The sequence below is a fragment of the Lissotriton helveticus genome, assembly GCF_964261635.1.
Source record: "Lissotriton helveticus chromosome 1_1 unlocalized genomic scaffold, aLisHel1.1 SUPER_1_unloc_69, whole genome shotgun sequence".
Classification (NCBI taxonomy): Eukaryota; Metazoa; Chordata; class Amphibia; order Caudata; family Salamandridae; genus Lissotriton; species Lissotriton helveticus.
This window is the reverse complement of record NW_027611713.1, coordinates 319,602-342,686: the sequence shown is the minus strand read 5'-3', so window position 1 is coordinate 342,686 and position 23,085 is coordinate 319,602. Positions and strand designations below refer to the sequence as shown.

General features: G+C 38.2%; 1 protein-coding gene across 1 annotated transcript in view; it reads left to right on the top strand.

The window, feature by feature from the left end:
* Positions 1 to 21,725, top strand: part of LOC144806390 (uncharacterized) — a 68,363-nt gene extending 46,638 nt beyond the window's left edge. Inside the window, 2 exon segments of the mRNA XM_078672754.1 lie at positions 16,355 to 18,737; positions 18,990 to 21,725. Coding sequence (XP_078528880.1) covers positions 16,670 to 18,737; positions 18,990 to 19,972 — 3,051 coding nt within the window. The 5' untranslated portion in view covers positions 16,355 to 16,669 and the 3' untranslated portion in view covers positions 19,973 to 21,725.
* The last annotated feature ends 1,360 nt before the right edge of the window (positions 21,726 to 23,085 follow it).

Here is a 23,085-nt window from a genome sequence, read left to right as displayed (position 1 = left end):
GCACAGGTAACATAAATATAAATGTCATTTCTTTTCTGCTATTTCTGTATTGTAAATTTGCCAACGACTAAAAAATCTTCTAATTAAAATGTCAAGTAGTGTGTTAAGTTTTTGATCACTGTTATTGATTTACTGTTTGGTAATAATGGTTAATAACATTTTTTATTATATTTTACCACAGATTCAACTGCAGATCATTTCAAGATTTCACCATGCCAACAATAGAAAGACAGAGAAAGGCTGCAAAACGTCAAAGACAGCAGGTGAAAGAAAATAAGCAGCAGTCCTCTAACAAAAAGATTTGTCAAGTCACGAAGAAAGCACCGGGTAAGAGCACAAAATATTTCATAAGAAATATGTGTAGTAAAAAAAATATTACTACAGAAAATGTTTCAGTCCATAAAACGAGAAGGAATTCAAATGGAAAAGAAAGGCCAATCAAAAATGTTACTGCTAGAGCAAGAGATAACTCTGTGCATGATAGTAGAAGGAAACAACAGTTTAGGGAGATTCGTAAACGAATGTTCCGCAACAGGATAATTGGCAATTTGTTAAAAAATATTAAGAAAGGTCAACAGAAACTGGTTTTTTATAAGAGAAAAAAAAAAGTTGAGAAAGTTATTGATCAGGCATTTGAAATTAAACGTAAGTTATTTATTTTGATAATCAATAGAATTAGGAAGCTAAACAAGGCAATTTATGATTTCAAAAGAAATAGTAGATGGAAGAGAATAGTTAATCGTAGTAATTTTTGTGAAGTTTTTTCTGGAGAATGGATGCATAGTTCAAGCTGTGAGGCATTTTTTAATGAGGAGAGTTATTTCCAGGATAATGATTTGGTGCATGCAGTTGACACCAGTGGTCGTGCTTATGAAGTGAAAGATGGTTGTCCAGTTGAAAAAGAAAAACTTGTGACAACAGAGACAGAAGAGGTGTTAGGTAATGAGGTTTTAGGAAGACGTGCTAAGGGTCCTGTCTACACCTGGAAGTGTAGTAGTATTTGTAGTGTGCGACAGGATTCCATCAATTTGCTTTGTGATTTTGTACGGTCATTTAATAAGAAAAGTTTGAAGCAGAAAATAAGGTTGTTGCAAGAATTAGATCCTTGCAGAGTGAGAGAAGTGACAGGTTTGCATGGTCATTCACTGGCTTGTCTTTCCAGGAGAGTATGCCAGAGTGTTTTTCATCATTTCAGGATGCTAGCAGTGCATCATAATAAAGTGAGGAAATTAGTTAGAATGTTGTATTATGCTAAGAGTCCAGCAATTATGCTTAAACAATTATGCGCTGCTCTTTTGCATGGTTCTGAAGTAGATGTGAAGAATATTTATGAAGAAATTGAGTTTTGTTACTTTGGAAGTAAAGAGGAGAATGTTGAAATTGACCAAGAAGAAGAGGGTAATGTGAAAGATAGTGTACAGGTTTCCAGTACAGATAATTTCCAGAGGGAAATTGCCACGTTTGAGGTGAAATCAAGTGAGAGGCCAAATTTCACTTGTGTGTGTTGTCGACGCACTTATTATAAGAATCAGACTAAGTTAGTGGATTTATATGTAAAAAGTGAAAGGGAAAATAATAGTGAATGGAAGGATTTCGCAACATACTTGATGGTAGAAAATTGTTTTGATTTGGGATTGTATCAACGTGTGTGTACTTATTGTTGTTGCAAATTAAATCAAAACCAGATGCCTGCTAGAGCAGTTCATAATAATCTGGAATTGGTTGAGATTCCTTCTGAATTGAAGGATTTAAATACTTATGAATCTATTTTGATTCAAAGTATCCATCCCTTTCAGGCTATTGTAAGAATGGAGCCAAAGACAGGGAAATTGCCTCCATCAGATTTACAGAGAGGATTAAAGGGAAGAGTTGTTTATTTGCCTCTAGATTTGAAGAAAAACATTAACACAATTGGAGTAGAAAAAGTGGAAGAGGAACCTCTGGTTATCTTAGTTAATGGGGTTCCGACAAAGAATAAGACAATATGGCAAGATTTAGTAGATGTTAGGAAAGTTAAAAAGGCAACATTGTATTTGAAAAAAAATAATAAATACTATAAGAATGTATATGTTGCAGAAGAGGATAGCGATTTGTGTGCTGGTCAAATTGAGAAAGTAGAACCCTCTACTAGTGAAGAAATATATGAACATTATAGTGTTCATCCTTTGCATTCCAAGGAAGTCATGGGGAATGCTATTGAGTTGTTTCAAATGAAACAAGCCAAAGGGAGTCCCATTAGTGTTTGGGAGGAAAGTTTGGAAGCTCGGTGTTTCCCACAGCTTTTTCCAATAGGTCAGGGAGGAAGATATGATGAGCGACCTCATCAAATTCCTGCTTCTGAATACCGGACTTTGCGATTGTATGCAGGAGGTGCTAGGTTTCGACAATGCATTCCTTATTTGTTTCATCTCCTGTTTGAAAGCGATCTGTCTGGACTGTCATATGCAGTGAACCACATCTTGAAAAGTGGTATACACATGCAAAACATCTCGTCAAGTGACTTTATGGATAAAGTCAATGTCCAAGACAGTATTTTGGATTCTCACCTGATTAATCTCATGGCGTGTCAGCGTGGTACTAATGAGTACTGGTACCGTCGTCATGGTGATTTAAAATGTATGCTGAGGAACTTAGGTACTCCCACATGGTTCCTCACTCTGAGCTGTGCCGAGTATGGCTGGGAAGACTTACTTGAATTTCTACGAGAGGCAAATGCTAACGTAGATAACATCGAATTCAAGACACCCGGAGAACTGTGCTCTTTGGATCCAGTCAATGTATGTAGGTACTTCAATCATAGATTTGAAGCTATGATGTCTTTCATCATGAATAAGAAGAATCCACCTCTTGGAGAGGTGTTGGATTTCTTCTGGAGAAAGGAGTACCAAGCAAGAGGTGCTCCTCATATACATATGTTGCTGTGGATCAAGGATGCACCTAAATTTGGAACGGATCCAGAAGACTCAGTGATGAGTTTCATCCAACAGTATTCTACGTGTGCTGTTCCAAACGCAAAGGAGAAGAAAAGCCTAAGAGAAAAAGTTCTGCGTTTCCAAAGCCATCGATGTGGAAAGTACTGCCGTCGTAAATTCCGAAACAAGGACAAGTTCTACACCAAATGTCGTTTCGGCTTTCCACGACCGGTGATTTCTAAAGGAAGAGTAAACAGTTTGATGTCTTCGCTGCGACACAATGTCATGAAGAAATCACCTAAAAACACATACAATTTGAAGAGGAACGAAGAGTCCAAGTACATCAATGACTACAACCCGGTGATTTTGTCCATGTGGAATGCTAACATGGATATACAGTTTGTGGCTGATAATTGTATGGCTGTGGCTCGGTATGTGACGTCTTACATCACCAAAAAAGAGAAGACAGAATTGAAGGATATGTGGGAGGACATTTCCCATGAAAAGAGCCTCAGCAAGAAGTTGTACAGTTTCAGTCTGAAGATGTTGTCGCATCGAGAAATCGGAGCGTACGAATGTTCTGACCGGTTGTCTTCAGCAAGTCTCTATGCCAAGTCCAGGAGTATCGTTTGGGCGAGTCTTGGTCTTGCTGCAACGCGTAATCGAGTTCTCAAACCTGTCCGGGAAATTGAGTATTTGGCGGAAAAGGAGCCAAACAGTACCGACATTTTGAAGACCAACATGTTGGATACATATTATCCAAATCGAAGCATTCACCTTGAGAATGTTTGTCTGTATGATGTTCTTCAAAATTACATATTCAAGAGGAACATCAAAGAAGATACTGAGAAAGGAGGGTATGCTGTAATAGGAAGTGAGGGATGTCTGGTCAAGCAAAGAAAATGCCACTTGGTAAACCATCGAAAATTGAGTGGCGAATCTCCTGAAAAAAAGGAGTTTTTCTATTTAGCACTTTTGCAACTTTTCAAGCCTTGGCGTGCAGAAGAGGAACTGCTTGGAGATTTTCTCTGTTACGAAGACTCTTTCAATGCCGCCAAGGAGACCATAGAATGTCCTGCTTTTCCCAAATATGTAGAAATGTTGAATGCGGAAATTGAGCAGGAAGCAACGATTGCAGCCGAGATTGCCAGAGACAGTTCTCAGGACAGTCAGAGTTCTGCTTCATTGAGTCAGGATCCACTAGGAGGACCTGTTATCAAAAATGAAGCTGCCACTGCTATGAATGAAGTGGAAAGAGCCATGGCACATGCTCAGGAGGATGCGGTTAACTTAGAAGAGTTGGAAAGACAACTCAACGTTGAGCAGAGGAAAATATATGACGAAGTTACCATGCAAATTGATCATGGATTAAGTCATGATAAGAAAGAGTGCTCATGTACGTCGTTGAAGCCTGTCCGACTGTACGTGAGTGGAGAAGCGGGAACTGGAAAAAGTTTCCTCATTAAAGCAATTTCATGCTATTTGCAGGAAAGGACAGAGTCATCGCTGTCTTGTGTTGTCACTGCTCCAACTGGACTGGCAGCACATAATATTAAAGGGATTACTTTACATCGTTTACTGATGCTGCCAGTGGAGCATGACAACAAATTACAATATCACAAGCTATCTGGAGATGCTTGTTTTGAAGTTTCAAGAATCTTGAGAAAAATGAAACTTCTTATCATTGACGAAGTAAGCATGGTTTCCAATGTCATGCTTGCCTTTGTGCATTTGAGAATGCAAGAAGTTCTCAAAACAGAGTATGATGTGTTATTTGGTGGCAAACACATCATTGTTTTTGGAGATCTTCTGCAGCTGACACCAGTGAAAGGGCAACCTGTGTTCAAAATGCTCACGCATGAAGATACCAGGAAGTGCCTAGGCAGCATTGGCAACGTCAATATATGGTTAAACTTCAATTATGCTGAACTGCATGAAAATATGCGTCAGGCGAAGGATGAAGTTTACAAGACTATTCTACAAGATGTTAGAATTGGAAAAGTGACCGAGCATGGGAAAGAAGCTTTACATGCACGATTACTGTCAAATTTATATCCAGATCAAGATGTTGTGCCTGAGAATATTTTTCAGAAAATTACTGAGAAGAAATCTGGAATATGTTTGATGCCAACTCTTGCAGAATGTGCCAAATTTAACAACAAAATGTTGCATTTAGAAAAGCAAGAGATTGTGAAACTGGAAGCTATTGACAGAGTAGAGCATATGGGATCAACAATTATTTTGTCTGAGAATCTGAAAACAAAATTGGATTCATTAGAGAAGAGTATATCTAAAACTGCAGGTTTTGAAAAGACTCTGAATGTGTGCTTGAACTGCCGTATAATTTTAAGAAGGAATTTACATGTTGAAAGAGGTCTGGTAAATGGATCAATGGGTAATGTTGTGAAATACAGAAATAGAGATGGAATTGAATTTTTAAAAATTTAATTTGATGGCATTGAGGAAGTACAGCTAATTGCTCGTTGTTCTGCTAGATTTTTGCTTGTAAAAGACTTATATGTTCGCCGTAAGCAGTTTCCTGTTTGCTTGGCATATGCGGTGACAATCCATAAATCGCAAGGTTTAAGTGTAGACAGTGCATTGGTGAATATTGGCAGTTCTGTGTTCAAGGAGGGTATGGCATATGTGGCATTGTCACGAGTTAGAACTTTATCGGGATTGTACTTGATTGAGTGTGATGTCACAAACATTTGTGCTGATCTAGATTGTGTTAAGGAATACAATAGGTTAAGAAGAGAGTATGCGCCACATTTGCCTCAGTATCCTTTGTTTGAGAAACGTGTGGTAGGCCGGAAACGAAGAAATGTGACCAATACTGGGGAGGTTGTAGCAAAAAGACGAAAAAACGATGAACCTAAAATTACAAGCAGAAACAAAAAGGATTCTGTTGAAGATGTTGTTGGTTTTCAATTTGAAAACAGTTCTGGTGTCAACTGCTATGCTAATGTAGTGGTTAATGTTTTGTTTTCTCTAGAAAATGTAAAAGAAGAGATTGTGGTCAATTCTGATCAAAGATTTTGCAGTTTGTTAAATTCTGTGTTAGAGAAATGTAGCACTGATAGAAGAAACATAGAAAGTGTGTCTGAAATTCGAAATCTGTTAGACAGATGTTCAGGCCAAACACAATTCTCTCAAAATATTCAGCAAGATTGTCAGGAGTTTTTAATGTATATGCTTGATGTATTACATGCTGAAGGTGTAGATGTAGATCAGCTGTTTGGGCTTTCTTATCAATGGCAGCATGACTGCGAGAACTGTATGGTATCAAGTACTACTAGTGTAGACTCAGAAAGATTTATATATTTAACTTTGCCAGACAGTAAATCAGTCTCCTTTAATAAGCTAGTAAAAGCAGCTGATCACAACATGGAGTGTAGCCAATGTAAATCTGAAATGATGTCCACATTATTTATACGAACATATGGCCAGTATGTCATTTTAATGTTCCAACGATGTAGGCCTGATGGAACAAAATTGACAACTTTAATTAAAAATTTTGTAGCTTCGCAGTTGTCAATATCAGGAAGGACTTTTGTAACTGCAGCAATTATATATCATGACGGCCCTTCAATAACATCAGGACATTACACAGCTTATTTAAAGTCTAGAAATGGCTGGTCATTCTGCAATGATTCTGTTTTAATTTTCACAAAAAAATTGCCGTATGACCTTAAAAACTCTTACCTGGTGTTTTTAAAACCAAACTTTTAGGGAAATAATCTCGGGATGTGCTCTGTGGAATTTCAAGAAGTTCTAATGGCTCCTACACAATTTGGCCTTGAGGATAAGTGTAGTTCAGAGACATAACTTCTAACCATAGGACTGGACGTCATGGAGAAATACGTGCACTTTGAATGAGTTCAGAAAAACTGTTTCTTTTTATAAGCTAATTGAAGCAGCCAATCTAAACATGGAGTAGAGGGAATGTAAGTCTGCAATGCTGTCTACTGTTTTACATTGCTTTGTGATTAAAAGTGATGTAGAGAATTAAATAATTGTAGTAGTCATAGAGGTAGTGTAAGTCTGCTTCATAGTAAGCAGTATCAGTGTCATAGGAAATGTAGAACATGACTGAGCAAGAAGGGGAAGATATTACTATTCCAGGATTGTGAAAATGATCTTCAACATTTTAATTCTGAAAGTTGCGGAAATGCCAAATGACGGGATTGGCTTACAAGAAATCCAAGAGTTATAAATGGCTCTGACCAGATTTGGCCTTGTGGAAACTTGTGGTAGAGAGCAAGAAGTAATTTATTGCATGTAACGTGTTTTTAAAAACGATGGAGATTTTCTTTCAGAAAGTGGCGGGCTGAAAGTAATAACAGCACAAAAGAGTGTAAGCTGTTCATAGGACATCCTTGGACGTCATGGAAAGTAAGTTAACTTTAAGGAGTTCTGAATTTTGATTTCTTATGTTGTATGGGTTTTTTAAACACAATCATTTTGATTGTGTTTTTTTTTCCCCGCTGTTATATGATGAATACCTTCAAGTCACTGTTTTAGTGAATTTTGATACATTCTGAGAACAGCAAAAATAAACCATTTAACATGTATAATTAATTCTGTACTGTTTGCATTTATGATGTATATGTAGAACTGTGTAGGAGGCATGGAGAAGGTGAGGCTTCTGTAAGTGTCAAAGTTGTTGCATGCAGTGCTGCACTTCTGCGTATTCTTTCATATGCTAGACTACATCTGCACAATGAGATACCTAAGCAAAGGAAACACAAGTGATGTGATTGTGAAATGAGCAAAATAAATTGCACGTATTTCAATTACATCACCTGTGTTTCCTATCATTACGAATCACATTGTGCAGATCAAGTTTAGGTCTGTCCAGGGAAACATAGGAGGTTTGGACTTTGTTGAAGAGTGCAGTGGACATGACTCACTTCATTGGTAGACCTTCACATGTATTATCTCCTCTGTACTCTTCAACAAGTGTAAATCTCATCTGCAACCCTGAGTAGGCCTCACCTCAAACAAACCTCTGGATAGTAGACATCTTATTGGCATCCTGAAGCAATTATTTAAAATTTTAGTGTCTTGCGACACTTTTCTGAAACAACAGCTATGCAAAAGATGCACCATGTTTTAAGATAGGCCTCACTTCATCTGCATCAAGATACTGTTAGTTTAAAATGTATATCTTTAGGACTGTGTAGGGGGCCTGGAGAAGCAGAAGCTTCTGTAAGTGTCAAAGTTGTTGAAAAACTGTTTGTCCTTCAATCTTTTCCCTTGTCTTTTCTAATTTTTAAATACATGTTTTAATATTTTTCAAATGTTTGTTCTCTCTTTCACAGATTGAAAGTATAAAAACAAAAAGTGAGTAATTTAACGACAATTATAAGGTAAATATTTTGTACTCTTTTCGTTACATTTCTATCACATTTAACTACTATTAGTTCCACTGCTTCATTTCTTTAACCCTCAGTTTCCTGCCTTTGCTACTTCCCTCATTCCTTTCTCTATTACCTACTTACTCAACTCCTTCCACTCTTTTTCTCAGTCCCTCTCTTCTCATAGTTCCTCACTCTTGTTCACTCACTCCGTCTCTATTACTCTTAGTGTCTTTGACTGATCACTCTATCACTACTTGTTCATAATGCTTTCTCTGTGTAGTTGAAGCACACTAAGGGGAATATTATGAACACAGCCAATAAAATTATTGCTCTTTTTATTGGCAGAAAACTGGTGCAAAAGTGGTTTTAGCGGCAGTTTTCTGCCACAAAAGCAGCTTTAGCGACACATTTCTGCCAATAAAAGCTGCAAAACTTTTATTGCCTATGTTGATGATATGGCTCTATGTTACTTACATTTCTTTGCTGTTTCAATTAATCTTTTTCTGTTATTTTTTGTTTTCTGTTTTCTATTTTTTCTCTCTGTTATTCCTCATGTTTTAATCTTATTTTGAACATTCACTCACATTCTCCAAGAAACTCTTCTTTGTTAATGTTATACTCTCTTTTTTTTTCTTTCACTTCGTTATCTATTTTGTTTTTCACAATTATACCCTCTTCTGTCTTTTCTTCTGTAAATAGATCTATTAAACAGTATCTCTTCTTTACTCCCTATAGCTGTCTTTCTTTTAACATCACTCTCTGTTTACTTTCCTTATACTTACACTTTTTTTTTTTTTTTTTTTTTTTTGGTTAGCTCCCGGTCCGCGTACCGGGAAGCTAACCCGGGAGCGAACCAAAAGAAATAGAGCTTGCCAGAGTGCTAAACATTCTAGCAATTTTTTTTGAAAGGGAAGGTAGTTCTGAAAAGAACTTTTTTTTAAATATTTTTGTTGTTTTATATTTTTTTTATTTTTTGAACATTTTTTGTTTTTTTTGTATTTTTTGAACGATTTTATATTTTTTTGGGTTTTTTTGGGGGGGGGAAACAACAAAAAACAGGCGTTGAAAAGGGCTCAACAGGAGCAAAAAAAAATTACTGGGGGCGGTTAGGGCAATCATGGTGTTCATACGCCAGGTTGAGTGCATTGATGCTCATGTTGCCACAAGCTAATAATGCACGACAGTGCATACATAAGTGAATCATGTGCCCAAAATTTTCTTGAATATTTGGCACAGTTTCCCGTGCCTCTTCTGGTGTTAGAGAAATCGGTATTGTTGGTCTGGCCACAGGAGTTGGTCTTGGATTGTCCTGCATATCCCTTATTTCCGCCCGGCTGTAATTTAGTGGATGCTTCCTTGTCATGTGCCTGTGCATTGTGTGATTTCCATAGCTATATTTTTTGTCCGTCCCTCTGGACAATTGTTCTTTGCATATGAGGCAGGTGACATACCTCGCATTGACTTTTTTTTGGCCAAGAGGGATCGAATAAAACTGCCAGATGAAACTGGCTTTCTTTCTGGAAACCCGGGGCAACTCTTCTAAGAACTGTGGTTCTTCTCCCTCCTCATCCATTTCTTCATCTTCCTCCTCAGTGTTGGTAATGACCTGGGGAGGTGGTCCTCTCTTCCCATGAGGAGGTGGAGGTGGTGGTGGGGGTGCACCAGCTGAAGCAACCAATGAAGCCATTTTCCAACAAGCAAAATAGGTCTTCCTCTCACAATGATGAAAGTCAGAGTGAGGAAAGAAGGAGGGGTTTTCATCATTTGGGAAAAACAATACTTCTCAACCAATGAAAAGTGTTATTTTTAGGTCACCTGACCTAGCCTTCCATCATTATGAAACCAAAAGTGAAATGAACCAATGAAAAGTTTTATTAACAAGTCACATGACCTCTCACGCTCATGTTACGCGCTGCGGAACGCTCCCCGGTTAGCTTCCGGGTCGCTCCGCTTCGCGCCTCGGTCCGAGCCCCGGGACACTTCCGGGTGCGCTAACGCGATACGTCACAAGACGCATTTCGCGGCAACGCGATACGTCGCGCTTTCGCGACGCGCCGCGGATCGCTTCCGGGGAGCTGTGTTTCGCGCCTCGGTCCGCGCCCCGGGGCACTTCCGGGTGCGCTAACGCAGTACGTCATAAGACGCATTACGCGGCAACGCGATACCGTCACTATGTTGATTTCTTACCGGTTCGCGGACCGGGTCGCGGCATCAATTTGAGCTAACGGAAAGCTTCCCGGTTCGCGGACCGGGAGCGAAACAAAAAAAATATTTAAAAAAAATTATTAATAAACATATAAAATATATTTTTGTATTTAAAGAAGAATACATTTTACAGCTATAGATATTAGCTTTTAAAAAACCAATGAAATTCACTGAAAAAACCATAGGTTATAGACCATATATAGTTAGGAATTTGCATTTACAAAACCTTGAAAATTCACTGAAAAAACCATAGGTTATACACCATATATAGTTAGGAATTAGCATTTAAAAACCTTATTTTACTCACACAAAACCATTGAAATTCCATATATAGTTAGTTGTACTAACTATATATCACGCACCCGCAATCCACTGCTGATCATGTCACATATTACATCATTCATGACATGGTCAGTGACATCACTGATGACATCACTGATGACATCTCAAATGACATCACTGATGACATCACTGATGACATCTCAAATGACATCACTGATGACATCACTGATAAAATCTCATTTGACATTACTGATCACATCACTGATGGCATCATTCATGTGATAATACGATGAACCTCTTCAGACTCTAATATAACCTTAGATACACTCAGTGTAAACAGGCACTCACAGACTGTCACTCATCCATGGAGTTACTTACACACCTAGTCAGTCATGCAAAGAATCAATCACAGCTCCATTTTCACAACTATACAGTTATACACACCTTACTTATTCAAACATATACTAAAACATATTTACTCACTTATACAATCCTGGATACAAGAGCACAATGATCCATACAGCCACTCACACATTCACTGGCTCTTATGCACAGTTATTTATATATGTCAACTCTCACATGTACTGTATTTTACATATGTACTTACTTTGACATGTAGCACTGAGATATCTATTCACTCACCAATACAGTCATGCACACAGTCAACCACCCATACAGCTGTTTCCACATGCACTTTTGAACCCATACATCTATGCACAGTCATACACCTCCCAGCCACCCACACACACTCTCAGTCTCCCATACAAATGCTTGGGCAACCAATCAATAACCCATATAGTTACTCATATAGCTACTGATCAACACATGCAGCAGTTTACAGAACAACAGACATAATGATGCACAAATTAAGACAGTTTAGTCACTAACCCATGCACTCAGTGAGACACATTTAACCACTCACTCATACAGTCAGTCATGCACCTACTAAATCCTTCATCCAGACACTTATACATCCACTCATTCTTCAATATGTGAGACATATTTTAACTTTACAGAAAAATACAGTCACTGGATGTTGTCATCAGTGATGTCATCAGTGATGTCATTTGAGATGTCATCAGTGATGTCATCAGTGATGTCACTGACCATGTCATGAATGATGTAATATGTGACATGATCAGCAGTGGATTGCGGGTGCGTGATATATAGTTAGTACAACTAACTATATATGGAATTTCAATGGTTTTGTGTGAGTAAAATAAGGTTTTTAAATGCTAATTCCTAACTATATATGGTGTATAACCTATGGTTTTTTCAGTGAATTTTCAAGGTTTTGTAAATGCAAATTCCTAACTATATATGGTCTATAACCTATGGTTTTTTCAGTGAATATATATATATATATATATATATATATATATATATATATACATATATATATATATATATATATATATATATATATATATATATATATATATATATATATTGCCACAGCTTCTTCTCTCCACTTCTTGCGGATCAAAGGACACGGCACAGCAGCAGTAGTTTTTTAGCGTTTTATTATTTACACACCAGTGCAAACATAACGTGCAACAAAAAAGGACGGTCTACGCGTTTCGGCTCCTGCCTTCAACTGGACCATAGAGTCCCTAGGTCTAGACCTTATTTAAGTAGTGTGTTATAAGTGTAAGTACCCTCTACCATTTCCATGGTCATCTTGACCAACCCGCCCAGCAGTATATACATGGCTATTACATGTTAAAGGTATATACACAAACCTATGTACAATCAATGTAAAGTACTCTACTGCATGTATTGTTCTAGTCACTTTTTTAAAAAATAAAGTATTTACAATATCTCTCTTTTGTACATGTGTTACACAATTTAAAAGATTAACGTAAAGTACCCCTAAAAAATAAAGTATTTACCATTTCTCTCTTTTGTACATATTTGTGTAACAAAGTTAACGTAAAGTACCACTGAAAGTGAAGAAAAAGTTGAACTGGTAATTTGGATGAAGTATTGACAGGTATTTACAATATGGTCCTTCTAGTGGCATGTAGTATTTATCCAAACACTACACAATATCAGTAGGGAGAGTGAGGGCTATTTGAATTAATGGGTAGGGCTGAGGTTGTACGGTGATGGCATAACAGGATGATAATGTGGGAATCTAAGAGAAGGTTGGGTGAATTTCTATATTAAATAAAATTAGGATTCTAAAGTCCTCTTTTAACCCAATCAACTTCAGAGTTATTCTTATAAACTTTTTGGCAGATTCCTATGGTAAAGTACCAAAAACATTACATCTCATTCCAATAGTACCCTACAAACTCAAATTTTTAAACAAGGCAGCCACAATGTCTCTCTCCTCAGTGCGAACGTTCTGTGTGGTGGACCATCAATTTTAACCAGTTCAGTATCTATATAGGTTATGGCATGTACATTTTCCAGCATTCGTTAAGTGAAGGATATCCTTCCTAGGAGTTCAATCTACTCATATGACTTCAATAGCATCGGTTCATCAGGAAGTTACAAATGTACATGAAGTTCAGCGTCCAAATTATGGCCGAACGGTGCCTCCGTTCCCATACTCAATATCATTCGGGATTCTAGACGCCTTAGAAGTTGTAGTTGATCTCCACCTCGTTCTGGTGTTTTACATAGTCTGATTCCCGAGTATTTCAAAAGAGTGGTGTCACTTTGATGGTGTTTAGTGAAGTGTGAGGCCATTGGGTAGCTTGGGTCTTTGTTTTTGATCGCCCTTAGGTGTTGTAGTATCCTCAATTTCAATTTATTTATAGTGCTCCCAATGTAATACTTTTCACAAGGACATTTGAGTCGATAGACAACACATTTGGATTCACATGTAATGTGGTCATAGATGGTTTCTTTTCTTCCATTCTGAAGTTCATAGTGCTTGATGTTCTCCCCATGTTCACAGGCCTTACATTTATGACATTTCCAAAAGCCAGGTGTTGTCAGCCATACCTGTTTCTTCTCCTTGCATAATCCCAAATGACTCTGTGTTAATATGTCTCTTAGGGATGAGGTCTTTCTATATGTTATGCTCGGGTTGGCTGGCAGGCTTTCATTCAAAGTTTTGTCCATGCGCAAGACTGCCCAGTGTTTTTTATAGGCTTTCTTCAATTGTGTGCTCTGATTGTCATATTCCACAATGATTCTAGTTGTTGTGCTACTCGAATCATTGTCATGTTCCTGGTTTCTGCGCAATCTCTTATCTTTTGGTGTTAGTAATTCTTCTCTCTTCTTTAAATGCATCCGATTTCTAGCAGAGATGATGACTTCCTTAGGGTATCCCCTCTCGAGGAATCTGAGACTCATGTTGTTCACCTCTTCCTCTAAATCATCTACTTCAGAGCAATTCCTTTTTGCCCTCAGCATTTGTCCGTATGGGATGCTCCATTTTAACCTAGTTGGATGTCCACTGTTAGCATGCAGGATGCTGTTGCATGCAGTTGGCTTTCTGTGGATTTTGGAGCATAGTTTGTTATCCTTAATGAATACTTCCACATCTAGGAATATCAATGATTGGGAGCTTGTAGTTGATGTAAATTTTAGAGTGAATCGATTGTCGTTCAAGGTTTCGGTGAATTTTGTTATTGATTCCTCATCTCCATCCCAGATGACGAACAGGTCGTCAATAAAACGACACCATAGTTTGATTTTGGGTCCATCCGGATCTTCTTGGTCTTTCCTGACCACCTCAGTTTCCCATGCCCCCATCAAGATATTCGCATATGTGGGCGCAAAAGATGTCCCCATCGCGGTCCCCTGCTTTTGGAGATATGTGTCTCCCAGGAAGAGGAAGGCGTTGTGTGTTAAGCAATATTGGAGCATGTCCAATAACATTATTGAATGTTCCAGGAAGTTGACAGACCGTGTCTTGAGGATTTCTTTTACAGCCTCAATGCCATCCTCGTGGCGAATTGAGGTGTACAATGATGTCACATCAATTGTTGTCATTTGGTAAGTTGATTTCCATTCACAGGTGGATATTCTCTGCAAAAAATCCATTGTGTCCCTTAGAAAGGAGGACTGAGTAGTCACATAGTGCATCAAAAAGATGTCGATAAATCTCGAAGTTGATTCTAATAGAGACCCTATTGAACTCACAATAGGTCTCCCTGGTGGTTTTACTAGTGACTTATGAATTTTTGGTAGAAAATATATGGTGGCCATAATCGGGTTGTTCGTTTTCAGATAGTTGTATTCATCGAAGTCCAGCAGACCCCTATCTTTCCAGATTAGTAATTTTGCATGATATTCATCTGTCCAATTTTCTAGTGGATTAGTATTTAGTTTCTCATAGTGTTCCTGGTTGAGGAGTTGCCGATTGGCTTCTTCAATATAATCTACAACGTTCTGAATAACAAGATTGCCCCCTTTATCAGAGGATTTGATGATTATAGAAGTGTCTTCTTTTAGGTCCATCATCGCTCTCCGCTCATCCAACGAAAGATTTTGTTTTTCACTTTGTCCTCGTTTCATGGATCTATTTGAGATCTTCATTATTTCCTCCACCATAAGTTCTTGGAATAAGTCAACCTTATTCCCAGGGGGTAGTTGAGGACAGAATTTGGAAGTTCTTTTGAGTCCACTATTTCCACCTATGTTGGTGGGTAGACCAATATTTTCACAGAAATCTTTTTCCATTTCCGGAGTGATGGTATTGTCGCTTTGGCTTTCAGAAGGGATCTCTTTAATTGTTGTCAAAGTAATCATAGCAGTTAGATCTTTCTGTGTAACTGTTGAAATTTTATGACTCTCCAGGGCACATGTTTTTTTGTTTATATTGGTTTGAGTTCTCTCAGCAAAGTATATATATATATATATACTGTTTGATATTAAACTTGATAATCAAGGATTGTTTTGGTGGTACATTTGATGACTGGTGTATATTAGTGTGTGACGGTGTAAGAGGTGATGAACAATGGAGGTAATAGAATCTAGTTTTCCAAGAGAATTTATTTGTGACGATTAAGTCTCACATGGAATCCCATCTCTTGGAGTAACAGGGCCTCTTTCTATTACATTGATGTAAAATGGTTCTAGTCCGCCTGCTCCTTGACTAGATATGGTCAGAGTCTCGGATCTCTGAAATTACACTATGTTGAAGATACTCAGATTACCTGTCTAGCCTCTTCCAGACTCTCTGATACTATAAAGGGACTCCCTTGCAGCAGTCGCTTATGTTTCCTGCCGTTATTGTGATGCTCTGTCTTGCATGGTCCATTCACCGGAAAAGGCTCCATTTTGTATTTTTGTTAAACCTGTGTGAGAATAGGAAGCATTCCCTTGATAAGAACGGAGGCATTGTGTTGCTATGTATTTGGCATTGTAGCACGTCGTAGGGTGAGGGTCTCACTCAATGAACAAGGAACCTTCTCTGGTGTCTTGGTTGCTATTTTACTCCTCGATAGAAAGGGATCATTGAAGGATCGTATGCCTTTACTCTGTCTACTGCATCTTCACATTGAAAGTGTAATCTAAAATTTCTTCAGCGCATTTGTCTTTATGAACAATTACATGCCAATAGATTTTTGTGATGGCCTCTGCATTTAAACTTATCCAGTGTGTTTTTATTTTTAAATCTTTTTCTTATAGGTAAAACAAATGCAATAATGATCGAAAAAGGTGAAGGCAGTAAACGTTACTTGTTTAGGAAGTGATGGAAAAACAGTATGGCTGGAGATCACTTCCCATGAAGGCTACTGCCGTGCCAAAGTCTTTTTCTACAGCTGAAAACCTGTACTATCCAGTGAGGTCTGCACTTGGCACTTAGGTATCAGCTGATATACATAAAAGACATAACACACTGAACAAACTGAAGCAAGTCGAATGAGATTCTCATTACGAAGGAAGAACTAACCAAGTATAAGAAAGAAAACAAATAAGAGAAACCGTGTGAATATGTAGAAGATGACAACACAATGCGGCAAAACATATAGAACAAATGGAGAGCTAGAACTACATCAGAAAATTCACACAGGGGAGAAACCATTTCAATGTGCACAATGTGGAAAAGCATTTATAACTAATGGAGAGCTAACACAACATCAGAAAATCCACACTGGGGAGAAACCGTATGAATGTACAGAATGCAACAAAGCATTTATAAGAAATGGAGAGCTAAATCGACATCAGAAAATACACACTGGGGAGAAACCATATCAATGTGCACAGTGTGGCAAGGCATTTATAACTAATGGACAGCTCAAACTACATCAGAAAATCCACACTGGGGAGAAATCACATCAATGTACAGAGTGTGGCAAAACATTTAGAACAAATGGAGAGCTAAAACTACATCAGCAAATCCACAGAGGGGAGAAACCATATCAATGTGCACAATGTGGCAAAGCATTTATAACTAATGGAGAGCTAACACAACATCAGAAAATCCACACTGGGAAGAAACCTTATGAATGTACAGAATGCAACAAAGCATTTATAAGAAATGGAGAGCTAAAACGACATCAGAAAATCCACACTGGGGAGAAACCATATCAATGTGCACAGTGTGGACAGGCTTTTATAAGAAATGGAGAGCTAAAACGACATAAAAAAATACATACTGGGGAGAAGCCATATCAATGTACAGAGTGTGGCAAAGCATTTATAACAAATGGAGAACAGAAGCAACATCAGAAAATCCATGCTGGGGAGAAACCATATCAATGTACAGAGTGTGACAAAGCATTTATAAGAAAGTGGCAGCTAAATCAACATCTGAAAATCCACACGCGGGAGAAACCGTATGAATGTACAGAATGCAACAAAGCATTTATAAGAAATCTAGAGCTAAAACGACATCAGAAAATCCACACTGGGGAGAAACCATATCAATGTGCACAGTGTGGCAAAGCATTCATAACTAATCCTGAGCTAACACAACATCAGAAAATCCATACTGAAGAGAAACCATATCAATGTACAGAGTGTGACAAAGCATTCATAACAAATGGAGAGCTAAAACAACATACAAAAATCCATACTGGGGAGAAACCATATCAATGTGCACAGTGTGGCAAAGCATTCATAACTAATCCTGAGCTAACACAACATCAGAAAATCCATACTGGGGAGAAACCATATCAATGTACAGAGTGTGACAAAGCATTCATAACAAATGGAAAGCTAAAACGACATACAAAAATTCATACTGGGGAGAAACCATATCAATGTACAGAGTGTGACAAAGCATTCATAACAAATGGAGGGCTAAAACGACATACAAAAATCCATACTGGGGAGAAAGCATATCAATGCTCACAGTGTGGCAAAGCGTTCATAAGAAATGGAGAGCTAAAACGACATAAAAAAATCCATACTGAGGAGAAACCATATCAATGTACAGAGTGTGGCAAAGCATTTATAACCAATGGAGAACAGAAGCAACATCAGAAAATCCATGCTGGGGAGAAACCATATCAATGTACAGAGTGTGACAAAGCATTTATAAGAAAGTGGCAGCTAAATCAACATCAGAAAATCCACACTCGGGAGAAACCGTATGAATGTACAGAATGCAACAAAGCATTTATAAGAAATCTAGAGCTAAAACGACATCAGAAAATCCACACTGGGGAGAAACCATATCAATGTGCACAGTGTGGCAAAGCATTCATAACTAATACTGAGCTAACACAACATCAGAAAATCCATACTGGGAAGAAACCATATCAATGTACAGAGTGTGACAAAGCATTCATAACAAATGGAAAGCTAAAACGACATACAAAAATCCATACTGGGGAGAAACAATATCAATGTGCACAGTGTGGCAAAACATTCATAACTAATCCTGAGCTAATACAACATCAGAAAATCCATACTGGGGAGAAACCATATCAATGTACAGAGTGTGACAAAGCATTCATAACAAATGGAGAGCTAAAACGACATACAAAAATCCATACTGGGGAGAAACCATATCAATGTTCACAGTGTGGCAAAGCATTCATAAGAAATGGAGAGCTAAAACGACATAAAAAAATCCATACTGAGGAGAAACCATATCAATGTACAGAGTGTGGCAAAGCATTTATAACCAATGGAGAACAGAAGCAACATCAGAAAATCCATGCTGGGGAGAAACCATATCAATGTACAGAGTGTGACAAAGCCTTTATAAGAAAGTGGCAGCTAAATCAACATCAGAAAATCCACACTCGGGAAAAACCGTATGAATGTACAGAATGCAACAAAGCATTTATAAGAAATCTAGAGCTAAAACGACATCAGAAAATCCACACTGGGGAGAAACCATATCAATGTGCACAGTGTGGCAAAGCATTCATAACTAATCCTGAGCTAATACAACATCAGAAAATCCATACTGAGGAGAAACCATATCAATGTACAGAGTGTGACAAAGCATTCATAACAAATGGAAAGCTAAAACGACATATAAAAATCCATACTGAGGAGAAACCATATCAATGTTCACAGTGTGGCAAAGCATTCATAACTAATCCTGAGCTAACACAACATCAGAAAATCCATACTGGGGAGAAAGCATATCAATGTACAGAGTGTGGCAAAGCATTCATAAGAAATGAAGGGCTAAAACGACATGAAAAAATCCATACTGGGGAGAAACCATATCAATGTACAGAGTGTGACAAAGCATTTATAAGAAAGTGGCATCTAAATCAACATCAGAAAATCCACACTGGGGATAAACCATATGAATGTACAGAATGCAACAAAGCATTTATAAGAAATCAAGAGCTAAAACGACATCAGAAAATCCACACTGGGGAGAAACCATATCAATGTGCACAGTGTGGCAAGGCATTTATAACTAATGGAGAGCTAAAAGTACATCAGAAAATCCACACTAGGGAGAAACCATATAAATGTGCAGAGTGTGACAAAGCATTCATAAGAAAGTGGCAGCTAAAACAACATCAGAAAATCCATACTGGGGAGAAACCATATCAATGTACAGAGTGTGACAAAGCATTCATAACAAATAGCGGGCTAAAAGGACATCAAAAAATCCATACTGGGTAGAAACCATATCAATCTACAGAGTGTGGCAAAGCATTTATAACCAATGGAGAACAGAAGCAACATCAGAAAATCCATGCTGGGGAAAAACCGTATGAATGTACAGAGTGTCACAAAGCATTCATAAGAAAGTGGCAACTAAATTGACATCAGAAAATCCATACTGGGGAGAAACCATATCAATGTACAGAGTGTGGCAAACATTAAGTACAAATGGAAAGCTAAAACGACATCAGAAAATCCATACTGAGGAGAAATCATATCAATGTGCAGAGTGTGACAAAGCATTAAGTACAAATGGAATGTTAAAACAACATAAAGGCGACATTGGGGAGAAACAATATCAATGTACAGAGTGAGGCAAAGCATTGTTAATAAATGGAGATCTGAAGCGACATCAGAAAATCTATTTGGGAGAAACCGAATGAATGTACGGAGTGTGACAAAGCATTTTTAACAAATAGAGAGCTAAAAACAACACCCAAAAGTCCACACTGGAGAGAAACCATATCAATGTACAGAATGTGACATGGGATTTGTTAGACAGCAAAATTTTATTTAACATCGGAAAGTTCACACAGGTGAGAAACCATATCAATGTATTGACTTTCACAAAACATTCATGACAAATGGCGATCTAAAATGACATTAGCAAATCCACATGGAGAGAAATGCTATGTACATACAGAATGTGATGGAGTCTTAAATAGGAAGAATAAGCTAATACAGCATCAACAGATTTACACTAAGGAGTAACCATGTTAATGCACAGAATGCAACAAGGGATTTGCTACAAAACAACATTTGATATGACTTTAGAATGCTCACATTGAAGAGAAACTATATAAATGTTTTGAACGTGAGAGTGCATTCATAAGAAATGGAGAGCTAACACAATATGAAACGTCACCACTTAAGACTACACTGAACGTGACAAGGCATTTATTAGCAAGGGAGAGTTAAAACAACATCAGAAAGTCTCTGGGAAAATCTGTATGAGTGAACAAAATGCAACAGTGTTCTTAATGACGTAACCGTATGAATGTAAAGAAAGTGACAAGGCATTTATTAGAAGGACACGGCCTATATAACATCAGAAGTTCCACATAGAAGTAAAACCATATGCATGCACTTACCACTTACTGAGACAAGGCATTGTTTAAAAAACCCACACCTGCTCACAGTGTTATGTTTCATACAGATACCCCAATATAGGCTCAGGGAATTACCAAACCTTTTACCTATATCTTCCCTGCCATTACACTACATAACGGTTCTTGGTAGTGACATTATACCTAGTTACGGTACTGCTTACAGGACGTGGGTTTTTTTTCTGAAAAACTAGCCTCATCCATTATGCATGAGGATTCTTGGAATCTCAGCAAGACTACCATCTCCTGCATAATAACTATGTATAAGGGTTATTCCTTCCGTCATCCTAGTCCGACATGACACAGCAAGGTAGATCCCCTGAGGGTACCACTTTGGGCATATAAACACCATATCTTTCCTGAGGCAGGGGGAGGCGAAGAAGGACTTTCATACTGACACATTGACGCGAGACGCTGAGGTTCCTGCAGGCAGACACTCCAGATCGCAGTGGTGTGACATCCCTCGCAGTGTGTCCATCTTCAGACCAAGACAGGGTCACACAGTCTCTCATTTCAGGTAATGGGGTTGGCTTTATCCTAGGGGGATTCTTGGCTCTACACCTACATAAATGTTAGGTACACGTAGGTACATCAAGATAGTGTTGCATTGTAGGAGGAGGAATTTATTACTGTCATGTATTTTATATTCTGGTCTGTATTCATTGTTCTAGCACAATGGTAGGAATCTACCATCATTTTACTCTTTTGGTGCTTATAATCATTTAGATCTGTTTGTCTTATGGTTGTTTCAGCACACCTATTTTACAGCAGAATGACGCTGGTTCAATAAATGCTTATTGAAAAAGGTCCCTACTGTTTATTCTGTGCATTACTCTGAAACAAAAGTGAGCACGAGTAACTGAGCGAAAAGTACTGCACTGTTTCCACAATCCCTGATGGGACAGAGTTGTTATGTTCAATAGTTGCTAAAAACTATTCTCTCTTTGGTAAGAAGGGTTTATAGTGGCACTGTGAGCTAGCTGGTATACAGGTTAAAATACCCGGTGGGGGTGTCTGGAATTAATCTGGACACCAATCCCACAGTGTATGTTGTCTGAACGTGCAGATCCTATATATGTTTATAGGAACTACACGACAACAGCTATAGGGGGATGAAGTAACTGAGCACAATGTGGAACAAAGGAACATAAACAGTGGCAGTCATCAAAGGTGCCGAAGGATTAGTCAAGAAAAGGTTCCAGGACAACTTGCCCCTTTCCTACAGAGGTGACAATATGCACTCTCCAGATAGCAGCAAATGGACAGAAAGCAACAGCTACATTTCTTTACCTACACCCAGTCTGCTGTAGGTATAAGGGCTATTCTAGCTACCTCGTGATAGGACCTGGTGCTGCCTATTTACTCAGTTATTAGATTTGCTCTGCAAGGCCTTCTAGGGCTCGTATCCACAGTTTTGGGCACATTGGTGCAGTTTGTTATCTAGGATGTTAAGTTCATGCTGTATATCGTTGGCATTTTGTTAATTTCATTAAACAATACTACCCAGGAGAGGCAAGTGGAGTTTTGGGGTCAGATGGAAGTCAGATGCTACTGGCCTTAGGTATTTGCAGCCTGAAGTATGTGTGTATCCGGTTTATGGTTTCATGTGGGACAGGAGGTGCCACCATTTGTACAGACATTGCATGACAGTTTGCTGAACAACCTGCGAATAAAAGGCCTCTACTTAGAGCAGTGATTACAATCTACTATATCACATGTAGGCAACAATTGTATTCTTCTCCTTTTGCACCATGTATTTTTTTTAACATACTGATCTGTAATAAAATAAATATTTGCTGAAAGTACCGACTGCAATCCTAGATGGTTGAACACTGTAGACTATCTTATACTATACAGTGTATAGAGTTAATCACCTTTCTATAGCGCTCCAATGTCCTTTCAGACTATGTCCGCTTAATAGAAAAAAACAAATAAATAAATCTGTTTGCCTGAATAGGGAAAGACAAAGCTGTTCATATCTCTCCTCGAGCCTTGTTCCAAAAGGATACATTCTCTGGCCACCATTGGAGGGGAGGGAGGGGGTTAATGAGGAGAATCAAACAGATTATTTATATTTAGAAACCATGGAGAGGGATCAGTAATGTCAGCAATGTGTACCCCAACTTTCAGTCTCATAAAATGTGAGCCCCTGGTTGATAGACCCCCTTA